This window comes from Mustela erminea, chromosome 5 (assembly GCF_009829155.1).
Source record: "Mustela erminea isolate mMusErm1 chromosome 5, mMusErm1.Pri, whole genome shotgun sequence".
Lineage (NCBI taxonomy): Eukaryota > Metazoa > Chordata > Mammalia > Carnivora > Mustelidae > Mustela > Mustela erminea.
The window spans coordinates 103,339,191-103,358,614 of record NC_045618.1 but is presented as its reverse complement, the minus strand read 5'-3'; the positions used below and the strand labels follow the sequence as shown (position 1 = coordinate 103,358,614).

The window sequence follows — 19,424 nt, the reverse complement described above, 5'->3', positions numbered from 1 at the left end:
CCCCAGGGTCTCAAAATAGAAAGTAATGTTTAATGCCACATGGCAAGTATGACGTTCACATGCCACAGGAACAAACTATGGGATGGCCCAAATTCTCTTCTGATATTAGAATTCTATTGTATTGGGATGCCTCGGTGGTTCAGTGGGTTGAAGCCTCTGCCTTTGGCTCAGGTCATGATCCCAGGGTCCTGGGATCAAGCCCCGCATCGGGATCCCTACTCAGCGGCAAGCCTGCTTCCCCCCCTCCTCTCTGCCTGCCTTTCTGCCTACTTGTGATCTCTAATAAATAAATTAAAAAATCTTAAAAAAAAAAAAAGAATTTTATTGTGTTGGGTTACTGGAAAAAAAAAAAAAGCGAATATAATTGTTTTGCTTTAGACATCTGTTGCAAGGGGCGCCTGGGTGGCTCAGTGGGTTAAAGCCTCTGCTTTCAGCTCAGGTCATGATTCCAGAGTCCTGGGATCGAGCCCGCATCCGGCTCTCTGCTCAGCAGGGAGCCTGCTTCCTTCTCTCTCTCTCTGCTTGCCTCTCTGCCTACTTGTGGTCTCTGTCAAAAAAAAAAAAAAAAAGACATCTGTTGCAAAAGGACTGCTAAGTTTTAATATGGTGGTAAAAAAAGAACCTGCTTGGGTCAGGTATCCGGGGAGGAACGTGTCTGCTGAAGTGATGTCATTTCATGATGAGGAAAAAGCCCCTAGTCCTGTTCCAGAATGATCTTGCACTCTACTACTTATTTCAGAACTCTGTTTGAGGTGGGTCCCGTTAAGGGATAGGAAATAAGACATCAAACAGAACTTAAAAATTTACATTGCACTTTGTTCAATTGTAAGGCAAAAAGCAGAAGACTCTCCCAAAAGCACAATGTAGTACAAATGACTCATTTACAGGCCCACCCACACCGGGGTTCAAGACAGGGTAGCAACTCCCCTGTGGAAATGGCAAACTGTACCCAGTTTGATAATGTGACCCTCACCATAGGCATAGTAGTTACACAGAATAGAACCATCTTTCATAAAAGAAAGCGGGGGTGGTGGCAGTTGGGGCAGAGAGGGAAAGCTCCCTAACTCTGTATACACCGATAATTTGGTTACAAAGAATAATGTAGCCTTGAAGGGAGAGAGGAAACCCACACAGTGGACACCATGTTGCTGAAGGAGGGCCTGGGGAAGGCTATTCCCAGGCAGCCTATTTAAATGACTTAGTGAATGCTGGTCAAACACCGAGGAGCATCTCAGACCCTTTTTTCTTTCGGGTAACAATTTTGTAGTTAATTAGGCTCCGGACTTCTCAGGGAAGCCCAGAATTGGGCCTAAAGAACAAGATACAGGGAAAAACTGTGAAACCATGAAAATACATTTTTTTAAAAAGTTTTCAGGTATAATACACAAAAGCAAACAAGTTTATCTTAAAAAATATCAAGTATCACATCCATAGACTATTCCTAATTATAATTACTTCTTAAAGCAACATATGTTTTTGTTTACAAATACAGCAGCAGGTGATAAAACCTAACGTCTCAAACAGATTGCTTACAGTTCATAATACAAAACAAATGTCTATGTCTCAAATCACATTTTAGGCAGTTTAACTTAAAATGCATAGACAATTACATACATTAAATTTGTCATTATTAAGTCAATTTAAAAAATCACAATATTAAGAAAAAATACAAAAAAAAAACTTTATAGAGCACGCATAAGTCAAGTTTACTTAATGGCAACAAATCTGTATCTGCTAACCAGTGACAGGCAGTAAGTGCCTTCATCCAGGGAAGAAGTGAAGAGGAAAAACATCCCGTTACTTTGCACACGTGAGCAGTTGCACTGACAAACACTACAATCTTGAGAAACATTAATTTCTTACTTTAAAAAAAGGTACACCACTTTGCTCTTTAAAATGTCCAAAAGCTGGCCTCTCATTTCCACCAGCAGCAAACTAAAATATGTTTACCTAGGTAAACCAAAAATGCGCGTACTAATTCATTCTGTAAATGCCACCCCTAGACGTTAAGCTGCTGCGGGACAGGCCTTCTCTTTCCTCTCTGTGCCTCTGCAAGGTGGCAAAGCTTGTTTGGACACTGGAGTGTCTACCAAATGAATGCAGTTCTCAGATGTGTTCTCTAGCCAGAAGCTTGCATGGCATTTCTTTAATACTGATTATTTTATTGGCAATTTTAATTTTACTTGGCAGAATTCTGAAAATAAAAAGGGGTCTATCTTCAATACTCAATATTGCTTAATTAAGAGTAAATTTCAGTCTTCCCTGAAAGCTGCCCACCACCTTCTCTGCATAGTACCTCTATCAGTGTGATTCATCTGAATTTAACCTTATGCTTTTCAAAAGCCAACACCTGAAGGTCTGTGCTTAGGTTTAATGTCAAGGGTTTATAAACCTGGCATTTTATAAATCTAGCACTCGATTATTCAGGGTGAGGAAGGAAGATACTGGCACTGATCATTTAGAAGTCTAAACACATAATTTTAAAAGCTGTCCACCGGAGTACAATAGGTAGCACTTATCATTATTTGTGAGGTCAAATTTTATGGGCAAAACTGACTTCTTTCCTAGAAAATAGGCCAATATTCTGTTGTAGTGGTGTGCCAGACCAAGGCCAAAAATTCACCCCCCTTTCTTTTCTCCTTTTATTATTCTATACTGAAAACAACAGGAAAACTGACAAAGGAAGGAGGCCCTGGGTAATTAAAACAAATGTATGCCTATTCCTGAATAATCAGTATTTTACTTTACACAAAACAGGCTGTGGAGTCCCAGTTGTAAATAGCCATCTTCAAAAGCATGAAAAGGTGTCAGACTAAGTCCAGTACAGACAAGGCCAAGGATTTCAAGCACTCCTTTAAGGAAAGGAGCCTTGATTCTCATCACATGATGATGAGGACCTAAGGTCTTTATTTTCATTTTTTTTTATCATTTCTAGGTTTAACGTTTCAAAATCTAAGATTCCAACTCCAGAAACACGAGTCCTCAACACATCTCGATTATCTCCATCAAATTTGCCTTCAAGTTCTTGTTCTGAGAGTGCAAGTGCCAGCATATTCCATCTTGTGTATTCCCTTCTGAGACCTAACAAACTTTCTAAGAAACAGTCTCTTCCCTAAACTGATGCCAGCCTAAAAGGACTGGTTTCGAAAGCAACGGTATTTCCTTGTAAAGAGAAAAACCTTCCCCTGTGTTTTCCCCCATTCCTCCACTGGAACAACAACTGCTTTTAACTTTACCCTGAACCTAAAAATACATTTATGTCCCAGAGTACCCACAAGAATTAAGACTCTCCTCATAGGTTGAGAAATAAGGTTCTAAAAAACCAAAAGGAACATAAAAGCAAATTCTAGTCCCTGTGATTTCCCTTCTTAGCTTAAAAAGAATTTCACAACTACCAGTTGGAAAGTCCTTGAAAAGCAAAGAAAAGGTGTTATGTCTAGGGCACACGGGGCAGTACGGGTCACTAGCCAAGTTTATGTATTTATTGGGAGTAGGAATTCCAAATCTCATGTTCATGGTCCTTCAAATCCTTTAGCAGATTTTCTCCTCTAATAAATGGACTGCATGACCACAGATCCCCAAACCTGCTACCACTTCTCTTAATCAAACAGTATCCTCTAGTGTTATATTAAATATTCTATCTAAAGCCAGAGTTGTCAACTTCTTCCAATGCAGCACAACCAAAATAACCACCAGGAAATCTTCACTGCTATCTCACTGTTCCTGTTACCCCACCCCAGGCTAGCTGACAGGATACTGCCTGATCATTTAAGCTAAAATACCTTCCAAGGCTCCTGCCTTAGAGCTACTCTGACAAAGATTCCAGGAGTGTTGTAGATTGGTGCGACTTGTTCAAGACCGCTGGTGCCACTCTGTAGGAGCTGTCTAACGACATTCCCCAGTCTGAAGATACCTAAACAAATCAGCTTCAATTCTAAAAGCTCGACTCTATCACCTACTTAAAGGGAGCTTAAACACTGTATTTTTCTCAAAGATGACCATCTTGCTTTCTTAAAAGGAGGTAGCTATCAAACCATTAAATTGGCAGCATTTGGCATTCTTGACATTTAAAATATAAGAGAAACAAACTACTAAATATTTTATTTCTAAGCAAAAACAAGAGCTCCAGCATAAATCTCTCCTAGACTAGGCAAGAAATTCACAACATATTTTAGTAACCCCATGGATACATTCAAAGGTTCACAATGTTATTTGACAAATAACATAGTCACTTCTAAGACTCTAAGGATCTGATTTAGAGATAAGGTGACAAAAAGCTACTCAGGCTATTTCGGTGGTTACAAACAACACTAATTTAAGCAACAGCCACACTGCAGAGATCTACACCTTATTATTATTATTATTATTATTATTATTACTAGTTTCAGTGTTAGAGCTAGAGGGTAATTTTTAAGAATTTTTAAGAATGGCACTCAATTCTACCTATTTACCTGTCAACAAACAAAGAACTGTTAGCCATAAGCACTTTACAACAGATGCAGGAAACTGCATAAGACAATGACATAGCTTAACCAGACTCTGAAAGACATGTACACGTTTTGATCACACTTGTACAGAGTCATGTCTAAATGACTAAGGTTCTTGAACTGTAACTGCTATATGTGTTTACAACAGACCCCTAGAGTGTGCCAGTTTTCCATATCAGGGAGAAACTAAGGGATGTGCTCCTTCTAAAGAACTGAGGCAAAGGGACCTACAGGGAAGGGTCTGAGTAGAAGAGGGTTTTGTGGGAATGCAAGTGACTTGTCACTATAAAGCAATTTCCGGGGTTTCCTCTGGCTTGAGGTTCAAGACAAAGGAGAGAATTATTTCCTTCGAGTTCTTCCCAAAGCAATACTGACATCTCGAAATCTATGCCAAAGCAATACAGAGATGAACAAGTCTCTAAGAATTAATTCACACACATGTTGGCCTGCATTAAAAAGAACAAAGTTTTCATAAATGGCAGATTTTAGAGCTGTGTGACCCATCTGGCTAAAAATAAAGCAAATCAGGTGGAACTCAAAAATCAAAGAAAAGTTTTTACTAAAAGCTCGAGGATAAAAATGAACACTGCCTGGCTAATGAACTCAACATCTGACAATAATTACTAACAGCTTGAAAATATATATCCAAACTACACCCTCACGAGGCCCACGTGTATTTTTTCTACTGACAGAGCAGTTCAAGATGTTGAGAGGCATCATTTGTTTAAATTATGACAATGTGATTGTTTTCAAAGTGTGTTTATTTAGGGAAAAAGTGATTATAGAAAAATACTTGAAATAATTCGCCAATGAGGTTGCAGATTGTAACAATAATCCACATCATCTTAGATTTTTAAGTGTGTGGTTTCATAATTTAAACAAATCGAAAACTTGTTTTAAACAAACTGTATCAAAGAGCTATTCAATACACTTCATCACTTTAACGTTCCATAAAAACCGAATAAAAATCACATTTGAACGATTTACTTTTACATTTTTATCTGATTGTATCCATCAGATGTACTATACATCCAAGTACAAGAGGCAGATATCTTCTCTGAGAGGTGCAAGGGTTGTTCTTTCATGAATGCCCTCTAAGAATAGTGAGACCAGCAATTTTTATATATGCATTCATGTGCATATATATGTACTTCAAAAAGCAAAGCGTCATATCTTCGTCCATTAACTTAATGGTAAGACTGCAACAGAAGAAAGAAAAAGTAAACCTCCAGTTTTTCTAAGTGGAGTTTATTAACTCCTTGCTGTGGTTTAAAATAAAATAAACTTATTGCCTAGTAAATCCAAATGGCAACTCATCCCATTTATTTTGACATACAATTTGGGGAGAAAAAAAAAAAAAAAAAAAAAGCTTTTTAAGGGAATTTGGATAGAGAAGTTATACTGATGAAAGTCAAGTTTTGAGGGCTTTTTATTAGGATCCTTTTTCCTTGACAGTTGGGGTGGATATTCGATTCATCTAGCTGGAAACCTGATTATTTTGTTAAGAGTAAGTCATTTTCTACCCCCCCCCACTGCAACCCCCATGGAGAATCAGGATTCTTTCTGAGGACTCTTGGCTTACTTCTGGGGCGGGGAGAAGAGGGACACTTTTCTATTTGGTCTTACGTCCAAGACAGGTCCTCCAACTCAGATGCTGGCAGTGTAGCACGAGGCACTGCCTGGGACTGACAGTGCAGAACAGTGGGCTATTCGGGAGCTCAGTGCTGCTGAGGATCTAACAAAACTTTGGCTGAGAAACACGAGGGAGAGTAACAGGAAGGACAGGCAATCTTATGTGTTCATTGTCCTAGATGCTCTAAAAATGTACATCTGGATGAAGTCACCCAGGCAGAGACTGTTTTACTGAACTGTGCTTTGGTGTGATGCTACAAAATGAGACTGAGAAATAGTTAAAAAAAAACGTCCCATGAAATGCACCTGAGTTTATCTCAAGGATGTTACTGAGGACACTGCTTTCTATATCACAAAGTCTTCGCGGGATCTTTGGGAAATTTTTCTAAGTACCAGGAATACTTTTGTTTTCATCCTTCTAAATGCTATATCTGAAGTTTGAAATTTACTCTTACCATATATACATACACCCCTTCTTTTAAAAAGTTTTAAATGCTTTCTAATCTTCTATCCAAAACAGGAGGCAAATAATCTTTCAGTTGTGCTTATGTGACTATTAGTACATTTTAAAGAACAAATTTAACACTCACATGGGGGCCACCAGGCATCGGTGGAGCACCAGAAGGTCCTGAAGGCACTTGAAAAGGATTGTTGGGAGTGGGATAGAGTCCTGGTGTGGGATATGATCCTGCAGGGGCAGGATATGGTGCTGGTGGTCCCCAGGCTCCTGGTGGGACAGTGCCCCATGGAACGGGTGGCGCTGCCCCTGGTGCTTGGGGAGGGGGCGCGGGATATGGCCCTGGAGATGGGTATGGCATGTTAGGGGTAGGATACTGCCCTCCCATTCCAGGTGCCCAAGGTCCAGAAGACATGGATCCCCATGGACCTAAAGGACCAGCAGCAGCTGGATCTGTGGGTGCACCATATGGTCTTGGAAGCTCTGGAAAGGGCATATTTGGTGTAGGATATGGCCCTGTGGGGCCGGGGCCGGGCACAGTTGGGGCTGGATAAGGACCGCCAGGTGGGGGACATGATGGTCCAGAAGGAGGAAAGGGTGCTGGGGGTCCTGGAGGTGGTCCGGTGGGAGGCACAGAGGGATACATTCCGGTTGGTGCTGGTCCAAAAGGCACAGTGGAGGGTGTCGCACTTGGCGGGAGTCCGGATGGCACAGAAGGTGGAGCACTTGGGTTATTCCAAGGGCTGGAACTCGGCCAGCCTTGAGGAGGCTGGCCAGGTTTTGTATTGCTCACAGCAGAGGTTTTGGCAGGGGAATGTTCAGGTAGTGCATCTGCCAACTGGAAGACAAAACAGGCATGTTTTACCTATCTTATTTAGGGACAAATCATGTCAAACATGATTATAAAGCCACCAAGGATAGTAAGCTGCAGAGCGAGGGACTGCAAACCCCTAGAACATCTTCAACAGCCAAACTGCTCAGTGTAAAAGCAATTCATGTAATATAAAAACCAACCTTCCAATGCAAATTTCTTAGAGAAGATCGTATTTTCTAAATCCAATTACTCAAAATACTGAAGAGTTAAATCCTGACTTTACTGCAAACAACTTAAATACCCTCTCTGAGCTTTAGTTTCTGCATTAAAAAAAAAAAGTTTAGCATTAACTTGAGGCTTAAATGAGATAATTCATGTAATACCCTTAACACAGTACTTGGTGTATGTTACATTAAAAAATGCTGTCTATTTTTTTTAAAAAAGATTTTATTTATTTATTTGACAGAGAGAGAGAGATCACAAGTAGGCAGAGAGGCAGGCGGGCGGTGGGGGGCAGGCTCCCTTCCGAGCAGAGAGCCCGATGTGGGGCTGGATCCCAGGACCCCAAGATCATGACCTGAGCTGAAGGCAGAGGCTTAACCCACTGAGCCATCCAGGCGCCCCAAAATGCTGTCTATTATTAGCACTGCCATGTTAACAGAGAACAAAAGCAACCTAACACTTTAAAATTTTTTACTTAAGGATTCATAAATACATACAACACAACAAAATTTCAAACATATCATATCTAAGTCAATTAAGGCAGATCATCTATGAAAATCACATCCTCTCCCCAGCCAAAAGCAAGGATCTCTTTTAAATTAAAAGACTTACATGGCCTGCAGTTAGAACTATGTCATTTTCTTAAAAGCCAAAATACTTACAAAGGATAAATGCATCAACTTACCGAAAATTCATCAGACATTTTCCTAAAAAAGAGAAAGAAAAAACAAAAATACTTCAAAACCAGTGCTTACCATTTCTTATGTATTTTTTAAGGAACTTTCTTTGTATATACCATTGTTACTTAATCACATACGCAAGGTCTTTCTCTTTACAGAGGGCAAACTTTCATTGCAGTTCATGTAATTCTGTAAATGCCGTCCCCTTCCACTGGCTGCATTTCACATAGAAGGGATCCACAATATAGTCTGCCTCTCATTTTGGTGGTAGTTTACGTTCTTTGCACTTTGAGTTGCTTCAGACCATGATACAGGAACACTTTTCAACACATATCCTTGGAAATGTGTCATCAGGAAAAGTACTAAAAGGGAAATCTGCGGTCAACAGGTAAGGCTATCTAAAACACATCTTAAAAGTCCATGCCACCGGACGTGTGGGTGGCTCAGTCTGTTGCCTTCAGCTCAGGTCATGATCCCAGGGTGCTGGGATCCACTCCCGCATCCAGCTTCCTGCTAGGCAGGGAGTCTGCTCCTCCCTCTGCCTGCCACTCCCGCTGCTTATACTCTCATGCTCTCTCTCCGGCAAAAAAATAAATAAATAAATAAATAAAAAAATCCATGCCACTTTAAAGTCCTTTGCCAGTTATACTTTTTTTTTTTTTTTAAAGATTTTACTTATTTATTTGAGAGAGAGGGCGCTTGTGCTGCGAGAAGGAGCAGTGGGCGGGGCAGAGGGAGAGGGAGAAGCCGACTCCTTGCTGAGCAGGGAGCCCAACACGGGGGTGGATTCTGGGACCTCTGGATCATGACCTGAGCTGAAGGCAGATGCTTAACTAAATGAGCCACCCAGGTGCCCCTACACTATCTCTGAAAACTCCTCTTTACCACTGGAGAGTATTAAATGTCTAAATAGTTTTCAATTATGACAGGTTAAAAATTGACACTTTGTTATTTTAACTTCCGCATTTTTAAAATTTCATGCCCAATTTATAATAAACTTTTTTTGTGGATTTGCTTATGTCTTCGAGCCACTTTTGTCCTTTCATCAAATTCTAAAAGTGATGCATAATTAATACTCAATAAAATGCACAGATGTGCAGTGTTTAGATCAACAAGCTCTGACAACTGCATATGTCCCTTTAACCAAGGTACAAAACAATTTCCTTCACTCCAGGTTTACTCATGCTACTTTCCAATCAACAACCACTTTCTTAGTTTTTGCTTATTCTTGGACTTCATTTAAATAAAGAAAGTATGTGCTCTCTCGCCTTTGACAATTTCACTCCTTTCTACATCTTTTTTTAGTGCTTTATAAAATTTTAGGATTAGCTTTGAAACATAAGAGACAAAAAATTCATCCATGCTTTCTAACAGTATTAATATGGTTTAACTTAAAATACGTATTTTTAAAAAGTATTTTTATTTATTTATTTTAACAGAGAGACAGAGAGACACCACAAGTAGGCTGAGAGGCAGGAGAGGGAGACAAGAGAGAAGCAGGCTCTCTGTTGAGCAGGGAGCCCGATGCGGGGCTCGATCCCATGACCCTGGAATCATGACCTGAGCCAAAGGCAGCTGCTTAACCAACTGAGCCACCCAGGTGCCCCCAAATACGTATATTTTAAGAGATTTTATTTAAGGGAGAGGGAGAGAGAATGAGCAGGGGGAGGAGCGGAGGGACAGGCAGACTTCTTACTGAGCAAGGAGCCAGATGTGGGGCTTGATCCCAGGACCCTGAGATCATGACATGAGCCAGTCAGTCGTGTAATCGACTGAGCCATCAGGCATCCCTGACTTAATGTATAATCTACCTTTTCTCAGTGGATACAACAAGCTACCCTTAACACATTCTACTGCCAGTACTAACAACAAATGGAGTATTTACTACAGAACAGGCACACTGTTCAAAGTGTTTTAGGTGGGTCATCTCACTGAATAGACACAAATTCTTCCACTCAGTTGACAGCCTGAGAAAAGGAAGCTCATCAAGTTAACTTATTTAAGGGGACAGAGCTAGGGACAAGTAGAAGAGGGGTCAAACTCAGGTATACAGTCTGACTCCAGAGCCAAGGCTCTTTACCACCAGGCTATAGAGTCTCTGTTATTCCTATAGATATTCTGAAGTCTGTTCTTTTCTACTGATCTGCACCACAACATCCCATCTTAATTTCATTAGCTTTGCATTTTTAACAGATTTTAATGTTAGTTGACCTACTGCTGCTGTCTTTTCCCCCTAGATTCCTAAATATTGTTTATTTTTTTCCAGATCTTTTTGTAAAAAAATAGAGTAAAATGAATCTGTTGGGTGTTCTGGTTGGAACTGCATAATATTTACAGTTAATTTAGAAGACATGTAACATATTCAAAATATCCAATCTTTTCATTCAAGAACAAGGTATATCTTCCTAGTTCCCATCACTGTCATTCATCACTCAATAGTTTATTTATTTATTTATATTAAAAGTAAACTCTAGTCCTAACGTGGGGCTCGAACTCACAACCCTGAGAAGAGTCGCATGCTCTACTGACTAAGCTAGCCAGGCACCTCATGTGAAAAGTTTTTTTAAATTTTAGTGTATTACTTTTGTAAGCAGTGACATTACTAAATTACTTTATTCCTGAGTGTCACAGTTGATTCTCTGGGATTTCAGGTAAAGAATTATGTCATCTGTAACAATAATAATAATTTTACATTCTCTTTCCAATATTTACATCTCTTTTCTCTGCATCAGCTAAACTAAATAATGAAATTTTAAATAGTGAGCACAATAGTCTTGCTCCCAAATCTCCTGGAAATGCTTAAATAAAGTTCCCATTTTTCAGTTTGAGATGAAAACACTTGTATTAAAAATGTCTATTTATGGGGCGCCTGGGTGGCTCAGTGGGTTGAGCCGCTGCCTTCGGCTCAGGTCATGATCTCAGAGTCCTGGGATCGAGTCCCGCATCGGGCTCTCTGCTCAGCAGGGAGCCTGCTTCCCTCTCCTCTCTCTCTGGCTGCCTCTCCGTCTACTTGTATTTCTCTCTGTCAAATTAATAAATAAAATCTTTAAAAAAAAAATGTCTATTTATGCCTATTTTGCTGGATTTACTTATTCCTATTTTGCTAGTTAAAAAACATTTAGAGGAAAAAAACCATTTAAAGACGACACTGCATTTCTTCAGATCTTTTTGACACCTAACGAGCTGATTAGTTTTTCTCCTTTGACCCACAAAGACAATTATATATAAAAAAACTGCTTAATATTGAGCCCACCCTTGCATTCTTAGAGTGTTACTTTCAAGTACAACTGGCTAACAGAAATGATAAAGAAAAAGAATATGAAGGCTACAACTGCTATGACCTTGCTATTTATTCAGATCATCAAAAACATCTAGAATATATAGCAAATGCAACTATCCATTCATTCCCACATTAAGGTTTTATACTAAAACGTTGTATCACACAATAGTAAATTTTTAGGATGAACACCTGAAGGGACTTTATCAGTGCATGGCAAGTTTGGCAAGTTCAAAGTCTACATAAGACTAACATGCTTTTTGAATAGGGTGAGCCTTTTTGAAACAGAAAATGGTTCTGTATCAAAGTTCACATTAATTCTGAAGCAGAGAACATACATTCAATTTCATGTGGTCTTGCTGTTTGGGTTTTCAGAATTCTCTCTTTTCTCTTAATTAAAAAAATATATATACAATATAAAGCTAACTAGTTGTAAAATTACATTAGAATGTAAGTTACTCCACAAGTTAATACTATTTAACTGACTCACAACTCCGGCTTTCCAAATTTGAAGTTAAAAATTAAATCCTGGGTGCGCTTAGGTGGCTCAGGTGGTTAAGGGTCTGCCTTTAGCTCAGGTCATGGTCTCAGGTACTGGGATTGAGCCCTGAGTCTGGATCCCTGCTTAGCGGGGAGCCTGCTTCTCCCTCTCTTTCCCACTTCCCCTCTCTATCTTTTAATAAATAAAATCCTAAAAAAAAGTTAAATCCTGGAAGATAAACGAGGTATTAGAATCTTCTAAGTAATGAAGCCCTGAATAAAGGGATTAAAAATAGATCTTTTCTTGATGTAAAGCACTTTTAGTAAAGTGACCTTCTCTCCAGTGTAGAACATACAGTGTTCTTATTAACAGGAAACATTCTAATTTATTCTTACTTTCATCATAAAAAGGCAAAAAATAGAGTTGGACATTAGTGTTTGAATATGAGAAGAGCTACATAATTTTTTAAATCTAGATTTTCTAAAAAAACCATTCAAAAATACTTAGATTATGCTAATTTTTTAGAGGAGGAACAGAGGGAGAGACTCTTGAGCAGGTCCATGCAGTGTGGATCCCCACATGGGATTCCACCTCAGGAGATCATGACCTGAGCCAAAATCAAGAGTCAGACACCTAACTAACTGAGCCACTCAGATGCCAATGGATTATGCTAATTAAGATGAGGCCCATGTAACCCTGAACTGGCACCAAAAAAAAAGGGGGGGGGGTTATGAGCAAGAGAGATTTTCTTTCTTTTTTTTTTTTTTTTAAAGATTTTATTTATTTATTTGACAGAGATCACAAGTAGGCAGAGAGGCAGGCAGAGAGAGAAAGAGAGAGAGGAGGAAGCAGGCTCCCTGCAGAGCAGAGAGCCCGATGTGGGGCTCGATCCCAGGACCCTGGGATCATGACCTGAGCTGAAGGCAGAGGCTTCAACCCACTGAGCCACCCAGGCGCCCTGATTTTCCTTTTTCTTTCTGAAATACTGAAAAGCTTATTTCCAAAACTTTCCATTGGTACTCTATGGCAGATCTATGCATCACCTGAAAAATTATCATTCTATTTTCTGAGCAGCAAGAATAGTAATTGAAACACAGCACAAATCTCTTTTGACATATACTAGAAAGGTAAAACATTGCTGTAACTCTTAGGGCTTTTAGAGTAAAATGGCAATCCAGGGGTGCCTGGGTGGCTCAGTGGGTTAAGCCTCTGCCTTCCGCTCAGGTCAAGATCCCAGGGTTCTGGAATCGAGCCCCGCATTGGGCTCTCTGCTCAGCGGGGAGCCTGCTTTCTCCTCTCTCTCTGCCTACCTGTGATCTCTGTCAAATAAATAAATAAAATCGTTAAAAAAAAAAGGCAATCCAGTCACAAGGAGGTTTTAAAAGTTGAACTCTGTAAATCACTAGTGACTACCGAACAAGGCTTATTTCAAAGGGTCATCACACTGTGGTGGGGTGATAAAGAACACAGAACTAGAGAGTTATGAAATGTGGACATCAATCCTTTTGACTAAGGCAAACTTCTTAATCACAAACCATTTCTCATCTGCAAAACAGCTTTAACTCCTGACTACTTTACAGATAATTAAAAGTAACATTTTTAATAATCTATCAAGTACTACAGATATGTAAGATGTTTATTAAAAGAAACTTTAAAGGGGTGCCTGGATGGCTCAGTTGGTTGCATGTCTGACTCTTGGTTTCACCTCAGGTCATGATCTCAGGGTGATGGAGACCACCTCCCCCAACCCCGTGCCCCTGTCCCTCACTCCCACACTCTGTCTAAATCAATAAACAAAATCTTAAAAAAAAATTATCTCCCTCTCCTTTTGACCCTTCCCACCTCTTAAAAAAAGAAATAAGAAACTAAGAAAAAACAGGATTTTTACAATGATGTTTGCGGGGGGGTAGGGGAATGGTGCTAATATACTGAAAAATACAAAATTTGAAGGAGAGTATTTGATCATATTTAATATTGGCTCTTTTATCAGATAAGTTCTATTTTACATTTGGGTAACTCAAGGAACTGGAGACTTGATAAAAGTTTGGGAGTATTTTAAACTTTTTAAAGACATGTAATTTAAAAAAAATCATTTTTTATACTTATGCCTGGAACACACATACCAGGCACTGTGTTGGGCTTTGCGGAAATGAGTAATACTGCACAGAATAAATCCTTAAGGAATTCAGTCTTGTAGAGAACTACCCTTTAAACACTTAACTACCTTACCTGGCGTAAGCACAGGGCACCAAGAGAGTACCTCAAAGAACTCCTAAAGGAATCAAGGAAGGGAGTATCAGGGGAAGAATCCTGAGAAGAGGTTCTTTTGCGGTCTGTAGGAACAATGAAGGAAGAGCTGGGAGTAGGGTATGGTGGGACGCCCTAGGAAAGAAGAGCAGATTGTGCAAAAGGTGAAGAGTACACTATGGGAAATGTAAGCAGTTCAGAAAGGGGAGGGACAGGAGTCTTAGCAGAGCTCCTTTAGGATAAGGTTTGAGGGTCTCCATCAGCTTCAGCTCACCTGAGTGACTCTCAGTTTCTTCATCTATAAAAGGACTAGTGACGTGAAAGACTAAATGGTACTGGTAAGTAAGTGTCTATAAAACCAGTGCTCTAAAAACAGTGGATTGGCGACATGTACATTCCCCCCTCTTCCTTTGTACACAGGCACGTAGCACAGGTTGAGAATGACGGTGAAAGGTACCACTGCCTAGATAAAACCACAGCTCTTCGCTGGGTGGCTCTGGACAGGCTGAACTCTTCAAACCTCAGAGATGTAGTAGAATGGTCTCTCTCTCACGGACCTGCCCTGAGACTTACATCATAAGCAAATCTCCAGGTCAATGTCTGCCACACAAAGAAAACTGAACAAACGTTAGCTTTTACAACTGGTATTATGGGTCTGCAAACCTTTATCTGCAGTTCTCCATTCAGAAACTTTTGAAAATAAAAGAAACATAAACATTCCCAAGTCTGGCACAGAACAGTCGGTGGCAAAATCTAACCTAAGCATATTTATAGTTTCCGTTAAGTCACTCTTATCACTGCACAAATATAAATGTTGTCTTAGGGGATGTTGCAGGGACTTTGTGGAGGGGGTTGATACCTCTTGTCTGTGCATCTTATTCTCTTCCTAAATCTAGAGATTCAATCCAAAGATTTCTGAATTCCAAAACACACTGACCCCAAGGCTTGAAGTTAAGGAATTGGTCTACCTCTATTGCTCCTGGAGAGAGGAAAAGAACATTCTAACACACACACAACCCAACTGAATTTTCTGAAACAAACCAGTTTCCAATCAGGGACGCCAGTACCAAAAATAATTTCTCTTCTTCCTACCCAATGAATACAGCCGAACAAAGAACTTCTGAAAGATCTCTGAAGGCTATCTTGGTCTGTAATAAACGTTCGTTCCCAAAGCAGAGCTTTAAAATCATCAGGTGTAAGACCTGTGTTTTTCTTCAGCTTTAATGCTGTAAAAAATTTTTTTCGGTATGGTTTGATGCCTCAACATTAGAAATTCTATCCAGTAAAAGCAATGCTCCTGGTCTTCGAAGAGGAAATGGTTCAGCTATTTATATGCTTCCATGTGTAACACAAGCTCCTAAATCCTAAAAAAGAGTATCACAGAACTCAGCACTTCTCATGGTCTCTGTCATGTGTATTCATCGAATGTATTTGCCAGCAATTCCTTTGGTTGAATAACGACCAGAACATTGTCACATTGAGGAGAATCTTTTAAACAAGTGCCAGATTCCCCTAAGACTATTCAGGCCCGTATCTCCCGTTTTATTAGAAATTAATAAATGGGGGAGGGGGTCGGGGCCGAGGGGCGCGAGCCGGGAACCCTTTAGGGCCAAACGAACAAAGGGAGTCCGGGATCAACCGGAGCGAACCGGCCTCCGAGCGGGTCCCGCCGCCCGGGAAGGGGTGGGGGTGGGGTGGGGTAGGTGGGGGAGGGGCCAGGAACGCTCGCCGCCCCGCCCCCAAGCCAGGCCCGACGTCAAGCGCCGAGAAACCCGTCGGGCGCGACGTCACCCGCCTCCGACGCCTTCTCCCTGGGGGGCTACCAGGGGGGCACCTCGCAGCTCGAAGGAAGACGGCGCGGGCAGGCGCTTAGTCCTGGACCCCGAAAAGGCGACTCGAGGTACCTCCGTTACTGCGCCTGTCTCCCGCTTGGGCACTCCCTTGGCCCCCTCCACGATCCCCACTAGCGCCGAAGCAGCCTTACCCGGCAAGATCCGAGCCCGCAGCAAAGTTCACAAGCGGCGAAGAGTCCCAGCGAACCGGGTGCCGAAGAACCGAACGCGGAGTGACTGACGGTGGCGGCAGCGGCGGCGGCGGCGGCAGCAGCAGCGGCAGCAGCGGAGGCAGCGGCGGCAGCACTAACAGCGCGCGGCTCCTCCTGGCGCCGGAACAGGAAGCGCCGAGCGCACCGCCCCCGCCCTCGCTCTCCCCTCCTCCCGGGGCCGGGCGAGGCAGCGCGCGCGCCCCCGGCAGGCCTCCGGCAGCAACTACGGCCTGCCCGGCGGCGCAGCGCGGCGTGACGCGGTAGTTCTTCCGGCTCGCCCCGCGTGGCTGTTTTCTTCTGGCGCGCGGAAGGCTCCCCGGCTTTCCGGAAATTCCTGTAGTCAGTGACGTCCTGGGCACCCTGACGGAAACTTGCTTCCTAGAGTGGTGTAAGGACTGATTTTTTGGATGTCCTAGGTTTAGAGATTTTTACAGCCGGGCCTTGAAGCGGGCTGGGTGTGGACGCGGCCACCGGCCTTCAGGCCCAAACTGAGGAGCGCTAAAGGAACTGCACGGGGAAGGGAAGACGTTTGTAAATGACTCGGCAGTTGATACTGACTGGAAGTTGTCTACGCAGCCTTTCCCTGATCAGCGCCTCTTCCCTCCACATGTCCATCTTTGAGTAAACCTTTGGGTACTCCAGGTCGGGCCTGAAGGATGATTGACACGTTCCCCCAGCGCCAAGGAATCTGCTAGCGAGTTACATAGATGCCATAATTACATAGCGTGAAAATATATGTACATATAATATGTACGTACACGTAAAAACACGTTAGAAGTATGCAGAATCATTAAAACATTTAGCTTCTTTGTGTAGCCCGTTAGTGGGTCATTGGGCAGGGGCATCTTACTAGAAATTTCCTGGGGCGCCTGGGTGGCTGAGTCATCAAGCGTCTGACTTGTGCTGGGGTCATGATCTCAGGGTCCTAATATCTAGCCCCTCACCTGGTTCCCTGTTCAGTGGGGAAGCCTACCTCTCCCTCTCCCACTCTCGCTGTGTTCCCTCTCTCGCTCTGACTCTCAAATATTTTAAAATTATATATATATTTTTCTTAGATGAAGACTTATTCCTGGGTATGCTTCACTACACACACGTCTTTTACTGAAAAACGTAGAGAAAGTGCAAATACCCAAGCCTGTTGAAGACATTCTCAGACAAAATGGTCTATGGGAAAATGGTATCAGTGTGAAAGACTTACCTGCCCTCAGGAGGCAGCAAATCCACAGTGCCTCCTGGAGGTATAAGGAAGCCTGAGTCACCAGAAGTCAGTAAAATTATACGTAAAATTTTGGCATTTCTCTTCATTAGGTATTAATTCTGATGTTATTTTTTAAAAAATATTTTGAGACCGAGAGAACACAAGCTGAGGGACCCGCAGAGGGAGAAGCAGGCTCCCGCTGAGCAGAGACCCAGTCACGGAGCTCCATTCAGGACACTGGCATGACCTCAGCGGAAGCGCCCCTTAGTTCTGAATTTAGAACGTTGTACTGAGGGCGCCTGGGTGGCTCAGTGAGGATAAGCCTCTGCCTTGGGCTCAGGTCATGATCTCAGGGTCCTCGGATCGAGTCCCGCATTGGGCTTTCTGCTCGGCAGGGAGCCTGCTTCACCTCCTCTCTCTCTCTGCCTGCCTCTCTGCCTACTTGTGATCTCTGTCAAATAAACAAATAAAAAAAAAAATCTTAGGGGCGCCTGGGTGACTCAGTGGGTTGAAGCCTCTGCCTTCAGCTCAGGCCATGATCCCAGGAGTCTGAAATTGAGTCCCACATCGGGCTCTCTGCTCAGCAGGGAACCTGCTTCCTCCTCTCTCTCTCTCTCTGCCTGCTTGTGATCTGTCGGGTAAATGAATAAAATCTTAAAAAAAAATATCTTAAGAACGTTGTACTGAAATACTGCCTTTCATTGCTGAGATTTTTGCTCAAAAAATTTTTGTGCCCAAATTGAGTGCCTCACCCACCTCACTCTGGTCCTGGTCACTATCAGTGACTGACAACCTCGTTTTCCCACCTCTCAGCCAATAACAGCATACTGAGTGTTCAAGAGCTAGGCCATTCCTGTTCCATGTGGGCTCTCTCAGTCAACCTTTTCTTTAATACTAAATCTCCATCTACTTCACAATTGCAGTGCAATCTGAAGCCCACCATCATTTGTCTTTGCATTTCTTTCATGTTTGTCAGACTTGCAAAGTGATAGGAAGACATCCACACCTTCTTCCTTCATAGGTGTTTCCCCAGTAAATCTCTTGCACATTTACTCACATCTTGGCATCTGCTTCTAGAAGACTCAAACTGACACACTAAAGACAGAAAGTGTATTTTAAATTAGAAAGTCTGTAACATAGATTTAAACTTTTTTTCAGATTTGAGAAAGTGCGCTCGCATGAAAGCAAAGGGTGGAGGGCATGGGCAGGAGAGGGAAAGATTTCCAGATTCTGCCTTTGGTGGGGCTCTTAGGACCCTGAGATCATGACCTAAGCTGAAACCAAGAGTCTGATGCTTAACTGAGCCACCCAGGCGCCCCCAATTTTTTTTTTTTAAGATTTTATTTATTTGACACAGAGAGATCACAAGTAGGCAGAGAGGCAGGCAGAGAGACAGGGAGAGGAAAGCAGACTCCCCGTTGAGCAGAGACACCGATGCGGGACTCGATCCCAGGACCCTAAGACTATGACCTGATCCGAAGGCAGAGGCTTAACCCATTGAGCCACTCAGGTGCCCCCAGTGTTTTGTTTCTAAGTTGAATGTGCAAAGCCAGGATATACAATGTCTTTTGTTTTTAGAGAGAGCATTTGCAGAAGAGGAAGATAGAATCTTAAGCACGCTCCATGCCCATCATGGAGCCCAAGGTGGGGCTTGATCTCACAATCCTGAGATCACATGAACTAAAATCAAGGATCAGATGCTTAACAAAATGAGCCACCCAGGCACCCCAGAATACACAATGCTTTAAAAACAAAATACAAAGCCTTTGGATTTTATATATTAAGTTTTAATTAAGAAGTGAAAATTTATTCAGATCAATTTATTTGAACTCACATCCAAGAAGAACATTCAACTTCAGGATTAGAAATAAAAATGGGAACAGTT

The 19,424-nt window shown here is 42.0% G+C and overlaps 1 protein-coding gene across 1 annotated transcript; it reads right to left on the bottom strand.

Annotated features, from left to right (window-relative positions):
- Nucleotides 1-1,337: 1,337 nt before the first annotated feature.
- MAPK1IP1L (mitogen-activated protein kinase 1 interacting protein 1 like) lies at nucleotides 1,338-16,467 on the bottom strand. Its single transcript, XM_032344281.1, has 4 exons — nucleotides 16,282-16,467; nucleotides 8,298-8,319; nucleotides 6,710-7,414; nucleotides 1,338-5,686 (listed from the first exon to the last, which is right to left on the bottom strand). The coding sequence occupies exons 2-4, from the start codon at nucleotides 8,313-8,315 to the stop codon at nucleotides 5,675-5,677; spliced, it is 735 nt and encodes a 244-aa protein (XP_032200172.1). The 5' UTR covers nucleotides 8,316-8,319; nucleotides 16,282-16,467; the 3' UTR covers nucleotides 1,338-5,674.
- Between the last annotated feature and the right edge of the window lie 2,957 nt (nucleotides 16,468-19,424).